We start from the raw sequence: 18,046 nt of genomic DNA on the forward strand, positions 1-18,046 counted from the left end.
CTTTCTTCCTTAGACCTTCATGCTATTCATGTACACCACCCTATCAAAATCCTAGTAGCTATTAGCTACAAACCCCCAGGTGGTTCTGCCTTATAATATTTCTCTCTCAAGAAACATATTTGACTTTCCTTCAAATACATTAAATATTCAGTTCCTTAACTTACTCAGTTCCCATGGGCTACTCCACTTCAGCCACACATCTTCAAGCTTGACATCAGCCACAAAAATATACCATCTTTGTGTCTAAGAATTTTGAAATTCCCTAATCTAACCATAATCTATTGGCTTTTTACCTTTTTCTTTGCCTTCCTTTATAATACCTTCATCTGCACCATACATACCTTGACTCTTCATTTCTCTCGCAAGGCTATCTCTGGTATTAGCAACTCTTTCTTCTTTTTCCCATCTTGACTTTTTGGGGAACCACTTCAAATCTTCATTTTCCTCCTTTCTTGAATCCTGAGCCCCTTATTATGATGCCAGTTGCATCTTGCCAAGTCTCAGTCTTAGGTCACATCCACCATCCATTGTCTTTGCATCTTCACATGTGCTGCTGAATGAAGGTGGAGAAAATCACACAGCTGACTGGGTCTATTACAGATTTATGCTACATAACATCAACTAAATCCTTACTACTAAGTAATCTTGCTAAACCTCCTTTATCAATTCACTGTCCCACTCTCCATAGCAGTTCTTGAGACTTTCTTATCCTTCCTTAAATCTCCCGTGGGTCCCCTTCCCCTCACTCTCTCAGCTGAGAATCTTGCCTTGTATTTTACAAAAAAAAAAAAAGAGGCTGTTCTCTGTGACATCTCTTCTCCAGATTCTTTCTATTTCTCATCACTCAGACATCCCCACATTTTTATTTATTTTCAGTCTCTCTACTGGCTCAATTTCTACTGCTTACAAACATTCCCATGTTTCTCCATCTTAAAAAACAAAATGAATGAACAAAACCCCTCACTTGATTCTCTCCTTCCTGTTAACTATCATCCTATATTTCTTCTGCCCTTTGTAACTAAATTCTTTTAAAAGGCCATCTACAATGGGTGCTTGGGCTTCCTCTCCTCATTCTCTTTTTTTTAACCCTTTATAATCTGGCTTTCACTTTTAATCATTCTACTAAAATTGCTCTCTTCACCATAATTAATGATAAATCCAATGGCCTTTTCTCCATCCTTACTCTCCTTGACTTCTCTGCTTCCTTTAACACTATTGATCACCCTCCCCTCCATATACTCCGTTCTTTTTAGGTTGTCAGGATACAACTCCTTCCTGGTTTTCCTCCTACTTAATCTGGTCACTCCTTTGTCTCCTTTACTGGATCCTTTTTCAGATCACACTCTCTAATCATAGGACAGAAGTCCTGGGCTCTTTTCTTTTCTTCCTCAATGCTTTTTTATCTGGTAATCTCAACAGCTCCCATAGATTTAATTAATCTCTCTATGCCAATGATTCTTAAATCTATCCTGCCTCAGTCTCTCCAGTCTCACTTCCTTTTAGAAATTCAAGCTGGATGTTCGTAGACACCTTAAATGCAATATATCCAAAACAAAAATCATTATTTTTCTCCCTAAACTTCCTGTTTCTACCTTTCCTATTGCTGTAGAGGACAATACCCTTCTCCCAAATGCTCACAACCTGCAAGTCATCCTTGACTTCTATCTCTTACAAATACATACCCCACCCCACAACCTAGCCCATAATCCAAGCTGTTGCCAAGGTCTGTAAATTTCACCTTTGCAATATCTCTCTCTTATGGCCCCTTGTCTCCCCTGACTCTGCCATCACTCCGTTTTAGTCCTTTATCACTCCACACCTGTCTCAGGTGAGTTATCTTACTCAAGTCTCTCCCACTTCAATTCATCCTCCATTTAGCTACTAAAAATGATTTTCCTAAAGCATGAGTGTCCAATTATGTCACCCCATACTCAGGAAACTTCATTGGCTTCTTTTTGCCTCCATATGCAAATACAAAATGTTCTTTAGGTCATTCAAAGTCCTTCGTAACCTAGCCCCTTCCTACCTGTCCACTCTTCTTACACCTTAGTGCTGGACATATACTCTTTGATTCGATAACATTGACCTCCTGACTATTCCACTGGATACCCTGATTCTTGGAATGCTCTCCCTCCTCTGCTCTGACTACTGATCTTTCTGCCTTCCTTTAAGTCCCTAAAATTCCACCTTCGACAGGAAGCCCTCCCCAACTCCTCTTCATTTCATTGCCTTCCTTCTTTTAATTATTTCCTGTTTATCTTATACATAACTTGCTTTGTATATATTTGTTTGTAGGTTGTTTTCTTTAGTTGTTTGTAAACTTCTTAATGGCAGCTTTTTGCCTCTTTTTGTATCCCTAGCACTTAGCACTGAACTTGGCATTTAGTAAGCACTTAATAAATATTTATTGATTAATTAATTATTTTAGAGAGTCTGGGCAAATGGCTTGATACTGAATTCTTTTTCTCCCAGTTTGGCATTTTAAACTCCAACTCTTTCTCCAAGCATCATCCATGCCTGTCTGCACAGTCAAAACAATCTTGAAGCTGGAAGACATATGTGGGACTCTGTCAGAAAATGCTATTGCTATTTCAGTTGATCAATAATCTCAGCCAGGATGCTGAGCTCACCTACTTAAAACTGATACCTTGATGATGGTAGGGCCTGGGGGAAGCTTGGGGGACCATAGAACCAACTTTTGATCATCCCACCATCCTAGAAGATAGATAGCATGATTGATAGCAAGAAAATAGAGTCAACCTACTTTTTCTCTCAGTCATGTAGTACAGAGTTCTTTTTTGTGACCAAGGAAGAATTTATAAATTGGAAAACTGCAGAAACTGATATCTCATACCTTTTAAGCCTAGGATATGTGGGCTTTATTCAGCAGACATTAATGGAACATCTGCATATATACATCATGTGGGTGAGATACAAAGTTTAAATAAAACACAGTCCCTGCCCTTATGGAATTTAGTCTGGGTAGGGGATATATATATATACAGTTAATTATATAAGGTATATATACCGTTAATTATAACAGAATAATATGCAAATGTGTAAGAGAATTAAAAATAATTCAGTCAGTAATCATTCTGTCTAATTGCCAGACATTGTGCTCTGGGGATATAAAGAAGGGCAAAGACAGTCCCTGCCCTCAACGAACTCATATTCTGATGGAGGAGACATCATGCAAATAACTGTTTATATCCGAAATAAAAACAGTATAAATAGAAGGTGATTTCAGAGAGGGAAAGAGAGTCTCTTGAAGAAGTCTCTTGAAGACTAGAAAAGTTTCTTGAAGAAGGTGATGGTTGAGTTTTGAATCCAGGGAAGCTAAGGGTTCAAAGGTAAGGAGAACAAACCTTTCAGGCATATGGGTTACAGCTAATGCTTGTGCACTAATTTGGAAAGTGGAGTACCAGCAAGCAAGCCATTGTAACTGAATCATAGGATACCTAGAGGGAATAAAGTATAAAGACTGGAAAGAGAAGAGGTAAAGATTGTGAAGAAATTTAAAATACAGAAGATTTTATATTTGATCCTGGAAGGAACAGGAATTTACTAGGAGCTATATTGTAGTCAGAGACATGTAGGGGAACCTGTAGGGAACTGTATAGATTTTAGGTTTAGAGTTTATTTTCTGGAGTAAAATTGATTAGCTAGAAATGGCACATCCAAATTAATCCCAAGATGGGTCAAACTTCTATATTTTCTTTATTTGAGGAAAATCTTAATTCACAAAACAGGCATGAAAGGCACGAAGCCTCTTTGGCTCTGGGTTTCTGCCAGTTTGTTCCTACTCCATCCTGGCTGTCCTTGGCTATAACAACAGACAGCATCAGCCTTCTTTTGAGCGGTTGGTTGTTGGCATACTTTCTTCCCCTTTTGGTTTCAGTCATGTATAGAATAGCCTGACTCTTACTGCGGGACTTTTAATGATCCTTCTGAACAGATTCTTTGTGTTGAATGAACCACTTCAGAGAGCCTTTGGTCCTTTTTTCTCTGTTGTTATTTGCTAGAGCATTGAGCTTCACAGAATCTCCTGTTTTCCAATGCCCTCTGAGCTAAATGTTTAAATTCTTAGTCTCCTGCTTGCCTGCAAACAGCATAGAATAACACTCTTCCTTCCTGCAGGATGACATGCTTTTGCTTTTGAGCGAGAAGGCCTGAGTACTAGGCTGAGCAAAGTCAGTACAGCCACAATCATAGAATAGAGGTGTAAAGTAACAGTAATACCTTGGACCAAATTTAGGGAATCTTGATTCAGAGTGGGTACAGCTTTCACCAAAGAAATTATGGACTGTCTTAGGCACTGTAAGTGACCTGAATGAGTGGTGCCAAAAGAGACTCTGAGCCCAAGCATCTGACTGGAGAATGAGTGAGGCAGAGAAACAAATCACCCTTGTTGCAGTCTCCAGGTCAAAGCTGATGGCTTTAACTAGGGTGGTAACCTCTGATGGGGACAGATGCAGTAGATATAGCTGAGAGAATTGAAAATCTTCAAATAGGGTTGGTACCTAAGCGACTTTGAAAGAAGCAAAGGATCCTATGCTGTGGCAGTGAAAAGGGAATACGTTCTAGCTTTGGGAGATGGACAGTGTGGAGGGCTGCCCGGAGAAGGGAACGTCGCATAATCATACTTGGAAGTCTGTAAGATCTTTATTTAACTTTTTGCACAATTACCTGTTATTATTTGCTTTTCCCTGTCTTGTATCAGCAGAGCTGTATTTGGCCTTCCAAGAAAAGGAATTGTAGAAAAGAGTATGTGTTTGTGGGTGGGTGGATGTAATCCGACACAATAAGGCTTCTAGCCAACTGCTTAAATCTTCAGTGGAAGATTTATAGGGAAACATGAAGAAGAAATGCAAAGGAAAAAAAGGTACAAGGTTTTCTGTTTTCTTATACTTATGGCTATAGTTTTCACCAGAGAAATCATGGACTCTTCTAGGCATTGTAAGTGATCTTAATGAGTTGACCTACTTTGCTCCCGAGTGGTGCCAAGTAAGACCTCTGGCTCTGAGCCTGGGCATCTGACAAGAGACTTCCCTATGAATAAGAATTTTCCAGCATTGACACCTCTTTGATTAGCTCTAGGGATCCTTCATAGTGTCTTCAGGGTAAAAGGATCACAGGATTTAGAACTATAAGGAACCTTAATATTCATAAGATTAACAACAGTTAAAGTGGGAAAGAATAAGATATATTTTGTTTAAAAACATCTAATGATATTTAGAGAATTGAGCTCATTTCTCACGTTTGTGAGAACTAACCTGTTTTATAGTGTCCTGGATGGCTCTCAGTTACTCTGTGTGTGTGTATGTGTGTGTGTGTGTGTGTGTACGCACGTGCATCCATGTGTGCATGCATGTGTACATGCTTGCACACATGCGCAAATAAGTTGTATACAGGATCATTTGGAGATTATCAACAGAAGAAAGGCATTAGAATTAAGGAGGGTCAGGAAAGGCTTCCTTTAGAAATTTTAGCTGGGACTTAAAGAAAGCCAGGGAAAGTGGGATGCTTCCTAAAGATGAGGACAGAGAGAAAATTTCAGGCAAGGGGAATGCCCACTGAAAATGCATGGAGATGTGAGGTAGAATGTCTTGTTCAAGAACATCAAGGAGGCTAGTGTCACTTGATTGAAGAATACTTGTAGGGAAGGAGAGAGGGAGAAGAGAACAGAAGAGAGAAGAAAAAAAGATAAGGAGAGAAAAGAAAAAATTTTAATAGTATTTTATCTTTTCAATTACATAAAAAGATAGTTTTCAGCATTCATCATTGCAAAATCTTGTGTTGCAAATTTTACTCCCTCTCTTCCCCCCTTCTTCCTCCCCAAGAAAGCAAACAATAGGTTAAACATGCAATTCTTTTAAGTATATTTCACTATTTGTCATGCTGCATAAGAAAAATCAGATCAAAAGGGGAAAAGAAACTCGAGAAAGAAAAAATAAGCAAACAAACAGCAACAGGAAAAAAAAGGTGAAAATATTATGCTTTGATCCACATTCAATCTCCACAATTCTCTTTCTGGAGGCTCATGGCTCTCTCAATCACAAGTTAATTGGAATTGCTTTGAACCATCTGATTGTTGAAAAGAGCCAATTCCATCATAGTTGATCATTGCATAATTTTGTTATTATTGTGATTTCTTGGTTCTCCTCGCTTTACTTAATATCAGTTCATGTAAGTATTTAAGGTATTTATTCAATGCCTACTATGTGCCAGATACCATGCTATAATGTCATTTGATTTTCACAACAACCCTGTGAGACATTATCATCCCCATTTTACAAATGAGAAAACTGAGGCAAACTGAGGTTATTGACTTGTTGGGGTCATACAGCTATTGTCTGAAGCTAGATTTGAACTCAAGACCTTCCTGACTCTGGGTCCAAAGCTATATACACTGTGTCTTCTGGCTGCCCTAGAGAGACACAAGGTGTAAAAAGACTGGAAAATTGGAGTAGGAATGACAGTTTATGAAGCGCTGTAAACATCAGGTAATAGTGAGTTATTAGGAGTGATTGAGAGGGTAACATGGTCAAATCAATAATTTAGGAAGATCACTTTGGCAGCTGAATAGAAGTTGGACTAAAGTGGACAGAAATTTGTGACTGAGAGATGACTGCCATCTTCACCCATCCATCATGCCCAACTATCCTCCTCGATTCCTAAAAGATACAAGTTACTTCATTTTGGAGGGCTTCAGTTTCTTCATCTATGAAGTCTTTCCAAACTCTAGTAATCTTAAGAATCTATAGGATTATTTTAAGTAGTTGGCATAGTTTTCCTGCCTTTGTTCCATGCAGCACTCATTATTTCTTTGCAAACCAGTGAGAAACTCGGTACCTAGAGTGGAACCCAGGAAATGACAAAAAAAAAATGCTAGTCTTAAGTGTTTGTTTGAATTCTTGGTTCTTACGAGCCTAATTTTCTTTTAAGAATCATTTCCCCTTTTGATCACAACTTTTCTAATAAAACATTTGGAAAAAAATTTATTGTTTTTAATAGCCACTGGTCAAGTCACTTTTATGAAAGTAGTCCTTAAAACAGAGAAAGAAAGAAAGAATTATTGTGTTATCCAAATGTTTCATCTTAGATAATTGCCCACATATATGTATAATGTATATTACATATATACACTGTAGCTAGAGACAAGAGAGGTCCTGCAGGGGAGACAGCAAATTTGGCCTTAGACACTTACAAATTGTCTGACTCTAAGCAAATCACTTAAGCTCAATTTGTCCCAGCTTCCTCTCCCACCTGCTGTATTGTCATTGTGTAGGTTTGATCGGTGATTTTTTTTTTTTGTTTTTAAATTTATTTTGGTAAATTTTATTTCAAAAAATCATATAAGGTTCCATTTTACTGCCAATTATATTACCCACAATATACAATCCCTGAAAACAGTTATGTAAAACAACAGAAGAATATTCTATGCAAACCTATATTGAAATAGCTTTATGTTCATTAAATGAAAGGACAGGTATTTGAATTTTGCTACCATTTAAAGCTACCCTCATTTATATACTTGCAGTGATTTTATATATATTTATACACACACACACACACACACACACACACCATTGGGCACAAAATTTGTTTCTTTTCTTTTTTTTTTTAAACTAAAAAAACATTCATTTATAAAAAGCACTACTATTGAATCTGCCAAATATTTGTTAAACACTTAATATGTACAAGTGCCTTCGCAATACCCACACAAAAATTAAATATTCTCTGCCCTCTAGAGACTTCATTTTCATCACTATGTTAGAATCAGTTTAGTATGTCTAGGGCAGATTAAACCAATACAAGTTCAGAATGCTCTGCCATGGGTCAGACAAAAATAGTCCCTATGAACATTTGGGTTGCATTCTCTAACTTTGCGCATCTTGCATTTCTTCTGAGCTGATTCAATTCTGCTTTGCTCATAGAGCACAGCAACTTCTCTGATATATTACTTGCAGAGATGTAGCTCCTCCTTTCTTCCTTCCTTCCTTTCTTCCTTCCTTCCCTCCTAACTTTCTTCCCTCTTTCCTTCCTTCCCTTCCTCCTTCCTTCCATCTCTCCTTCCCCCTTCCTTCTTTTTCCTTCCTTCCTTCCCTCCCTCCTTCCTTCCCTCCTAACTTTCTTCCCTCTTTCCTTCCTTCCCTCCTTCCTCCTTTCCCTCCTTCCTCCTTTCCCTCCCTCCTTCTTTCTCTCCTTCCTTCCCTCCTTCCTCCTTTTCTTCCTTCCTTCCTTCTCTCCTCCCTTCCTTCCTTCCCTCCTCCCTTTCTTCTCTCCTTCCTTCCTTCCTTTCTTCCTCCTTCCTTTCTTTTTTCCTTCCTCCCTTCCTCCTTCCCTCTCTCCCTTCTCTCTCTCCCACATTATTGAGAAGAGATAGTCTATCACAGTTGTTCATCACACATAATCTTGTGGTTACTATGTATAGTTTTTTCTTGGTTCTGCTCACTTCACTTAAGACAAATTCATGTAAGTCTTTCCAGGGTTTTCTGAAATCAGCCTGCTCATCATTTTTTATAGAACAATAATATTCCCTTACATTCATATACCATAAGTTATTCAGCCATTTGGGATATTTAATTTAAAGAAATGCTATTTTATAATTCCTCCTACTCATTCCCATCAGATATCTAGATAATTTAGTATTTTGTGTTCTCTTCTCGTGGAATCTTATTCATTTCCCCCCCATGATTTTACACAGAATAGAAATTTAATAAATACTACTTCTTCTTCTTGCTGAGGTCATTGGGGTCTTGTGATCTGCTCAGGATCCCACAGTTACAAAGTATTAAGTGTCTTGAGTTCAAATTTGAACTCAGGTCCTTCTGACTTAAGGACCAGTACTCTATCCACTGCACTATCTAGCTGTCCCTTAGTAAATACTTGATATTAGTTATGACTAAAATGTTACAATTGATTAATAATTTCTTTATAACATGTTAAAATTAAAGCATCTTTTACTTCTTATTGCATTCAGTTCTAGATTATTTAGTTTATATTTCATTTATTTGGTCCACTTGTATATCAGAGGTCCTGCCCAGTTCTGGAATGATTAAAGTCTCTGATCTTATGAAGATCCATCTTTTCCTGTAATGGAATATGCTCAGTTTTGCAAGATAACCAATATTGGAGTACAGGCTATTTTCTCTTACAATACATTTCTTTTTTTGTCCTTATTCCATAGACTTTTATCATTTGAATGTTGCTTGTTGGTATAAAAACTGCTTGAAAGACTCACATAACTGTGAAGCACTGGAAGTTGTCAACCACATTTCTCAGAGTCCAATTTTATTTTTTTCTTTGTCTACAAAGTTCTGCCTTTCTTTTTGCTGTTTTTAATACTTATAGAAAGTTTTCTTGTATAGTTTTTTAGATGTGGTATCTAGTGCTCTTTTTTTCTTCTTCTGTCCCTCTAATTTTTTTTCTTTTTGAACCCCTTCTTTATTATTGAGTTTTTTTATTATCCTTTGTCAATTCTTTTGTTCATTTTGCTAAATTTTTCCTTTAGCTAGTTTTTTACGTATGTTATACATACCCCATTTTCTTTTTCATCTTTCAATTGTAATTCTAAATTATTTTTGAGGTTCTTGCAATAAATTTATTCCTTTCTCTAGAGGCAAATTCCTTATTGTAATTTTGTTCTTTATTGCTACAGACTTGTTCTTGCTTTCTTATATCCCATTCCATTTATTCATTATTTTAGCAGCTATGTTTTTGCTTATTCATGTGGTTTTTGTTTTTTTTTTTGTAATTTTTCCTTTAAGAATTTCCTTTTCCTTTTTAAAAAATTTTACTTTATTTGACATGTGGATTATTGTTTTGAGGATATGGGTTTAGGCATGACTACTTGTTCCACTAGTTGGAACACTTTAAAGACATTTAAATGCCTGAATTTAAATATACTTTAAATATAGCAGATTTTGGCCACTAAGTGGTGGCAATAGATAGTGTTGGCCCTGAAGGCAGGAAGACTTCCTGAATTATCTGACCTCAGACGCTTATTAGCTGTATGACTCTGGACAAGTCACTTAACCCAGTTTGCCTCAGTTTCCTCATCTGTAAAATGAGCTGGAGAAGGAAATAGCAAATCACTCCATTATCTCTGCCAAGAAAACCCAAGTGGTGTCACAAAGAGTCCAATATGATAAAAAAAATGATTGAACAAAAGATAGTTAAATGTCTGTTGTATTATTTAAGGAATAAGTGTACTTAGGGAATAGGACTTGAAAATTTTGAACAACTATATATTATCTGCAATAAGCTGTGCCAATATGTATGCAATAGTATGTGCCAGGGGTTGTCAATCTGGGTAAGGAAGAAGAAAGGCTTTCTCACTATCTCTGCTTCTTCCTGAGAGGTAAGGAGAGATTATATACCTTAAGATTGTGGAGAGAAATACCTGCATATTCATTAATTGGGGGGGGGGGAGCCAATTGGGGTTAAGTGACTTGCCCAGGGTTACACAGCTAGGAAATGTTAAATATCTGAGACTAGATTTGAACTCAGATTCTCCTAACTTCCAGGCTGGTGCTCTATCCACTGCTCCACCTAGCTGCCCCTAATTTTCCTTTAATGTTAGTGGTTTATCACAAGTAATTTGTTTGGCCTAACATGAGGCAGTAGAGTATAGTGGGTTGAGAGCTAAGCTTGGAGTAAGGAAGATAGAGTTCAAATCCTGCCTCTGTTATTTACTGTCAGTCAATAAACACGCATTAATAATGTGCCTAGTATATATATATGGCTCTCAGGAAGTCACTTACCTTTGTGTGCCTCAAACAACTCTTTGAGATTTTTCTACTAAGTTAGAGTTTAGTGTACTTTATTTTGATAGAGGAAGATAGAATAAGAGGTGGCTTGCCTCTTTGTAGTGTGGTCTGTTTATGTCAGGTGGACTTTGGATCTAAAAATATCTTGGGTAATGATGCCCAGTGTCACACAGCCATCATCTACTTTGACTGACAAAGTTGTCAAATATAGATTAGGGAAATTCCTCAATAAAGATAGTCTTGTACTAACTAGTTAGATACTAACCATTTAGTAAATTCTTTCAGAATGCTTAGAGAAGAATGATTTTCTTTTCACAGCAACTGCCATCATGTGACAATTCTGTGTCACTCTCCAAATGTTTGAAATAAATGAATATTTTTCCAGAATTCAGGACATTATAGTGTTAATCTGCTCAAATTGAGTTTGTAGTAGTTTCTTTTTAAACTTTCAAAACTTAAATTCTTTATTTTAAATAAACAAGAGCTAAAATTGAATATTCTGTATCTCTTAGAGAAAGGAAAAGATGTGCTGAGTCAGAGAGGGTCAGCATGGAAATAGGCCTGTAGTGGCATAGTCCATATGTGTCCTTGGAAAGAAAGGTGTGAGCTATCTTATTTTAATTAATGGGTTAGTGTGGTTCTCCCCTATACTTAAGGACCCCAATGAAGACACTAGATTCTATCTCTCTCTCTCTCCATTTTTTAGATAAGTCCTCTGGACTCTCTTCACCTTTTGTTTTACAGAAGAGGATGTGGAGAACTTTGATGTGACAAACTTGTCTCAAGATATGCTACGAAGTATTGAAGCAGATAGTTTTTGGTGCATGAGTAAGCTGTTGGATGGCATACAGGTGAGCTTTCCCTGGGTCCCAGTCGGGATGATATGCTTCTGCTGCTTATTATTCTGTCCTTCCTTTGACCACTTCAGCAAAGCTCCTATTGCTCTTTTAAAATAAAACAATTTCAGAAAAAAAAAGAATAGTTTACCTGATATAGTTTTCCTCTCCACATACTTTTTTCTATCCTGATGACCTCTAACATTAGAGGCAAAGGCAGTCCTGTCTCTTTAAGGCCATCACTTTTTAGGGCCAATTCCCCTTTTCTCTTTTACATATTGTCATATTAGCCACCGGTCTTTTGTACATAACCCAGATTCAGGTCTGCCTTCATCCCTTCCCAATTCCTGATCCAACAGCTAGATCAACCTCTTCGTTGATTGAGCATTGCTGACCCAACTACTCCTAGCTAGGGTCTTTAATTGTCAGTGGTGAATTGGCCTCTGCCATCAAATTGTAAGAAAGAAGAAAGATTGGGGGGTATGAAAGAGAAAGTAAGACATGATCAATGATGAGGTCAGTCCTGAAGTTCTAGCTTCAGAATATTTGGCTTACTAGCTCCTCTTCATGTAAATCATGGCTGTCCATAACAAAAGGAATTTGAATTGCATTGTCATTGGGTCAGAAATGAGATTGGGAGAGAGAAAAATCTGCTTTTTGCTTTGCTGTTGCTTCTGTTGATCTACCTTCTAAATTGGACCAGCAGAAAACATAAGCTAAATCAACCAGTTCCACTGATGAACTGGGGACCATTTGTCCTCATCTTTACTTGAGCATCTTTTTCTCTGCCACCATGGTCATTTTCCCTCTTTCCTTACCCTCTGCTTTCCAAGTCTTGCTATAAACAGGTTATTAGACTGTCTTTTTGATCCACTTTTTGTCTTTCCAATGTCCCAAACCAGAATACTCTTTCCTATCACTCCCTATATGTGTTATCTCCTTAAAGACAAAGACAATCCTTCTTTTGTATCTATACCCCGGGTTCTTACTATATAGTAAGCAATACATATATATGTATTTTTTTTTATTCATTCATTTGTTCATTTTAGTCCTGACTTCAGCCTTGAATTTCTTTATATCCATAGTCAAATTACTTATAGGGCTTAGTTTTTCCAGTTACAAAATAGTATCTAATTTCTGCCCCCATTGTGAGTATAGATAAGCAATAATTCTTTAAAAAAAAAAAGATTTCAAAATGGGATTTAAATAAGGAGAAGCAATCAGAAAGATCTGGGTTCAAGTCCCATCTCTAACATTTATTGACTATGTGACTCTCTGTAATTCTAGATAATATTCTAGACAAATCTCTAACACTGAGTTGCAAAGAAGGTGCATTGGTAGAAGGAGAACTCATTCTAGAGTTCCCTGTACCAAATTCCAGGTATGGTCTGCATCTCCTATTTAGATAAGAAGCAGTATTATGAATGGCAGCCACCCTTTGGGTGACCTTTTGGGTCATGATGCCCTGAACTCATTTGTCAGTATTCTGTCAGTTACTTAAGACTATAAGATGCAGTCTAACTGCGCTTTGGTTTTAATGGAGGGAGTTACAGCAGCCAGAGTTGAATACAGTGATGAAATCATAAGATCACACTCACTCATCCTTCCTCTCTCTTCTCCCAATGTGTGTATGTATATTAAGGTATTTCTCAGATTTATAAGCATTTTCACAGTTCTAGAAGAGAGAGGGGTAAATGAGGGCTAGAGCAGCACAGTAAGGTTTCATGTATGAAGAAAGACTTAATTCTGAACCATTGTGGGTATATGTTCAACAAGCAATGAAAATTGGAATAAAGACAGTTTATGAACATTAGTACTAAAATATCCATGAGTAAGAAATCTTTGTTGGAAAAGAGTTATAATCCATCATGACAAGATGGTACTGTACTTCTTAGTATGCCTAGATCAGAGTAATGCTGTTATTAATGCTCAAAAGGATTGTCTTTTTCAGTCTTGATTTCAAGAACATAGGAGTACAGAATAGGTGATAAATATTTGATACCATACCAAACAGATGCTTGAGCCCAGAATTTTATCTTCCCAGAAATTCAGTGTAATACACCTATTCTTTACAATAGAATGATACCATGATTCATGTTAAAATCCTATTGATTTAGCTATGACAGTGATAGAATGTAGGCAATGATATGAATCGTCTTAAATTTCTTCCATTATAAAATTAAGGAGTTGGACTAAATGGTCTGTAAGAAACTTTAGAGCTCTTACTTTCTGAGTTCCCATGGTTCTAAAAAAGAATGAAGCAGGATTTGAGTAGATGGAAAGACAGGCGAGGAATTAGTATCAGAAAAAAAGTACAGAACAGAGAATGAGCAGAGTAACTACTATTAAAACATTATCTTTTTAATCTTCTAAATCATCACTCTGAATCCAAACCTTCTTTTCCTCAAACTTTATTTCCTTTCCTAAGCCGTGTTATTAACATATTTCTTCCTTTCTTTTATTTGCCCTAAGCTACATCAATGGATAATGCTCTGTATTACATTGTTCCCAAAAAAACTCCAATTGATTTTCAATAGCATGGTTTGGGATGATGAAAATCTGAATACATGTTTTATTTAAATAGCAGCAGCACAATGTATATTGTAATCTCTGTTTTTTTTTTCCTTGAGTGGTGCTGTATCCAGCAGTACCCAGATCTCCTTTAATCTTGAATTGTGTCATTGTAGGATAACTACACCTTTGCTCAGCCAGGAATCCAGAAGAAAGTCCAAGCACTGGAAGAGCTGGTTAGCCGGATTGATGGTAGGTCCAAAGGAGACTGGATTTCTGTCCGAACTAATTGGTTTTAACATCACGCTCCCTGTGATTGTCACCCTTTCTTAATTTTCATCATCATCATCATCATCATCATCATCATCATCATCAATGATGCCATTATCCTATTGTTCCTCCAAGCTTATAGTGCTGGTGGCATGACAAGACTCTTCCTTTGTTTTCTGTTACATATTTCTAAAAAAAAATTTTTAATTCTTTCTAATAATTTAGTGATACCTTTGTCATCATATCACAATTATTTTTTGGACCCAAATTCTCTCAAAGTGTGCTCTTCATTGCAGTGACAGGACTGTAAGCAAGAAATGGAAGCAAGCAAAAACAAACAAATAAAAGTAATCCAATGTTTGATAAAATGAAGAATATAAATTATCAAAGGAAGGACTACCTTTGTGACCAAAACAAAAACAGACAAGCCAAAAAAAAAAAAAAAAAAAAAACCCAAACCCACACCATTCCATTAACTCCTAAAAAATTCTTAGCCTTCGGTATTTCTTAGACATATTTCTTCCTATCAAATACCATAGTCATGACTCTGGTCTATGTCTTAGTAATTATATATCTAGTTGACTAACTTTGTCCTAACGATCTCTCTACCTCATACCCTTTTCTCTCTGGGCCAGTCAATACATAGCTATTTTTTCTTTTTTTTTTTTATGCTTTTTTTTTTTGATTATTTGTACTTTCTACTGTCTCCCTTCTCCTCATCTCACAATAGAACCCCACCCTCATAATAGTAAGTGAAGTGAAGTAAAACAAATCAATATATTGGCCATATCTGAAAATATATACATTTATAGTTTGCTGTGTCTCTCTTGAGACGTGAGAAGCATACTTCAGTCCTCTGAAGTTACCATTGGTCATTACCTTGAGGAAAGTAGAATTATCTTTCCAAAGCACAGTTGTATCATATCACTCTGCTACTTAGATATCTTTATTAGGCTCCAGTTACTTTTTACATCAAGCATATTTTAGCTTTGAGTCCTGTGATAATCTAATTTATGATTTGTGTAGAATTCAAAGTGATAGGAAATAGCCACTAAAATGATACTACTCTCTGCAATCCCAGCTACATACTCTGAAGAAGAAAACCATAGTACTTTTGTATTTCGTTTCTGATAGTTTGTTTCTTTGTACTTCTTTTATATCTGTTGTTTATGGTTCCTTTTTGTATGTCTCCTCTATTACATCATTAGAACCATCAGGAAAGGGGAAGTAAGAGTTTTTTGGAGGATCAAATCATATAACATATGTAAAATACTTCAAAGATCTTAAAACATCATACAAATATAAACTTTGACATTACTGTTGTTATTATATTATCTATCCTTTAAATGCCTAATACAGGCTCTCAAATGCATACTCAAAAACTCTCCTGTGTATACCTGTTGGTATTCCAGGAATTCCAGGAATTCATTAGGACAAATAACACTGTGAAGCCCCCTTCTATAACTGATTATCTGGGATCTGACTGAAGTGGGGTGGTCAACTTCTTTTCTTAGCATGGTAATGTTTGATAACAGAGGAGTAGTGTTTTAGAACAAAGATTTTTTATTAGAGCTATTAAATAATATTTGAAGACCAAAGGGAAGAAAAAGGGATCAGACACATTCTTTATTTCTCTAGAATGCCAAACTTTTTTGCTCTGTCTAAAAATCCCAAGGGATCGAAGTTAAGTAAAGAAACAGATTTCCATCCACCAGAAAGAACTTTTCTATAATAGACATATCCATTAATAGAATTGACTTTCTCAAGAAATTAAGTTCCCCTTCACTAGAAACATTTAGGCAAAGCATCATTAACCATCTCTCAGGCTACTGTAAAGGTTATTCTTCACCAAATCTGACATTAAATTAAATGAGCTCTGAGACCATCTAAAATTCTTTGATTTTTGAAAATATCAGAAGTTTCAAACAACTTCTTGATTACTTACCCAGGGGATTTACAAGTTATATCAGGCAATTAAAACTTTTGTTTTCCATTCTTATACTGAGATACCCATTCTGAGAGAAGGGTAATTATTAACACATGTGGTAAGTTTTTTGCACTTACTAAATAAACAACATGGGATATATTTCGTGGACGGTGTTAATGTGAAATAGCTAGGAGGAAAAATATTGGTATAGAATGAAGAGGAGGTAAGATTCTTGCCCATCCCCAACTTTACAAGAGTAATGAAAATGAGCTACTTTTCCTGTTGGGATGAAAACTTGTTAATCCGCCACTCTTCATTTTCCCTCACTTATCGAGTCAATTCTATTTTTTCAGAATTTCTCAAATCCCTTATTCTCCATCCATAGTCAACAGCTTCATTTTATTTCACACTTGAACTACTGCAGTAGATTCCTAACTATTCTCCCTGCCTCAGGCCTCTTTCTTTTTGTCACTTCTATTTGCCTCAGTTTTCTCAATTGTAAAATGGGGATCATTATAACACCACCTACATTGCAGAATTATTGTAAAGATAAAATTAAATAATAATTGTAAAGGGCTTAGCACAGTGCCAAGCACATAGTACGCACCATATAAATATTTATTCCTTTATTCTTTTATAATCCAAGTTCAACATAGTTGAATGACATTCCTAAAGTACAGATGTAACCTTTTCAGTTCAAGGTTCAACTAATTCAAAAAAGTTCCAGTGACTCTCTCTTCCCTTTCAGATAAAGTATAGACTCCCCATTTGCTATCTAAAAACCTTTACAGTCTTCCTCCAGCCTATCTTTCCAGGTTTTTCCTCTCAGGAAGTGTATACTTACTGTTTGTTGCACATAACAATCCATCTCTTGTCATTGTCTTTTTATAGGCTGTTCTTCATACTTGAGTCACATGTCCTTCTCACCTCCACCTCCTAGAATCCCGAAGTTTCCTTCAAAGCTTAGCTCAAATTCTCTCCTGCAGAAGGCCTTTTTGGATCTTCCTCTGCTCCTAGTGTTGCCTTCCCCTCAAATTACAAATTACTTCATATATATTTTCTGTTTACTTGTATATGTAGATGTTTCTGCTGGTAGAATATAAGTTTCTTGAGATCAGAGGCTTTTTCCCTGTGGGGCCCAGTATAATACCTAGTGCATAAAATTAAGTGCTTGTCAAATTAATTGTCAAATTTTCTTCAGACCCAGTCCCATAGGTTATACTGTTGAGCCCAATGGCATTTTCTTGTTTTAGAACAGGTACACAATCACTTCAGGAGGTACGAGGTTGAATATCTACAGTTTGCCTTTCGCTGGATGAATAATCTGCTTATGAGGGAGCTGCCCCTCCGATGTACCATTCGGCTGTGGGATACCTACCAGGTACAGAGACCTCCTATGTCCTCTCTCTCCCCGCAGTGCTCCCTGAGGATGCAGCTTCTGTCTTTGTGCTTCATGTCACTCCTCTAGTCTTAGATATTCTGTGCCTGCCCACAAGAAGTCCAGGTTCCTTTGGTCGGCATTCAGATCCTTCAGCAAGCCGACACTGCTAGTCTTTTCTATGACTTCCGTTTCTGTGACATCCAATATGAATAGCTGTCTGCCATTATGTCCCTTGCCCCTTTATCACCTTTGTCCTTTTTGCTCATACTTTCTCTCTTATGACCAGAAAGTCCCCCATCTACCTCATGTTGAATTCTGATTTTAGTGTCCAACTCAAATGCAGCTCCTT

General features: G+C 36.7%; 1 protein-coding gene across 1 annotated transcript in view; it reads left to right on the top strand.

Annotated features, from left to right (window-relative positions):
- TBC1D22B (TBC1 domain family member 22B) overlaps positions 1–18,046 on the top strand; it is a 101,332-nt gene that overhangs the window by 70,081 nt on the left and 13,205 nt on the right. The window contains exons 9-11 of the mRNA XM_051996806.1: positions 11,517–11,623; positions 14,296–14,371; positions 17,570–17,697. Coding sequence (XP_051852766.1) covers positions 11,517–11,623; positions 14,296–14,371; positions 17,570–17,697 — 311 coding nt within the window. The remainder of the gene's footprint in view (positions 1–11,516; positions 11,624–14,295; positions 14,372–17,569; positions 17,698–18,046) is intronic.

This window comes from Antechinus flavipes, chromosome 4 (assembly GCF_016432865.1).
Source record: "Antechinus flavipes isolate AdamAnt ecotype Samford, QLD, Australia chromosome 4, AdamAnt_v2, whole genome shotgun sequence".
NCBI lineage: Eukaryota > Metazoa > Chordata > Mammalia > Dasyuromorphia > Dasyuridae > Antechinus > Antechinus flavipes.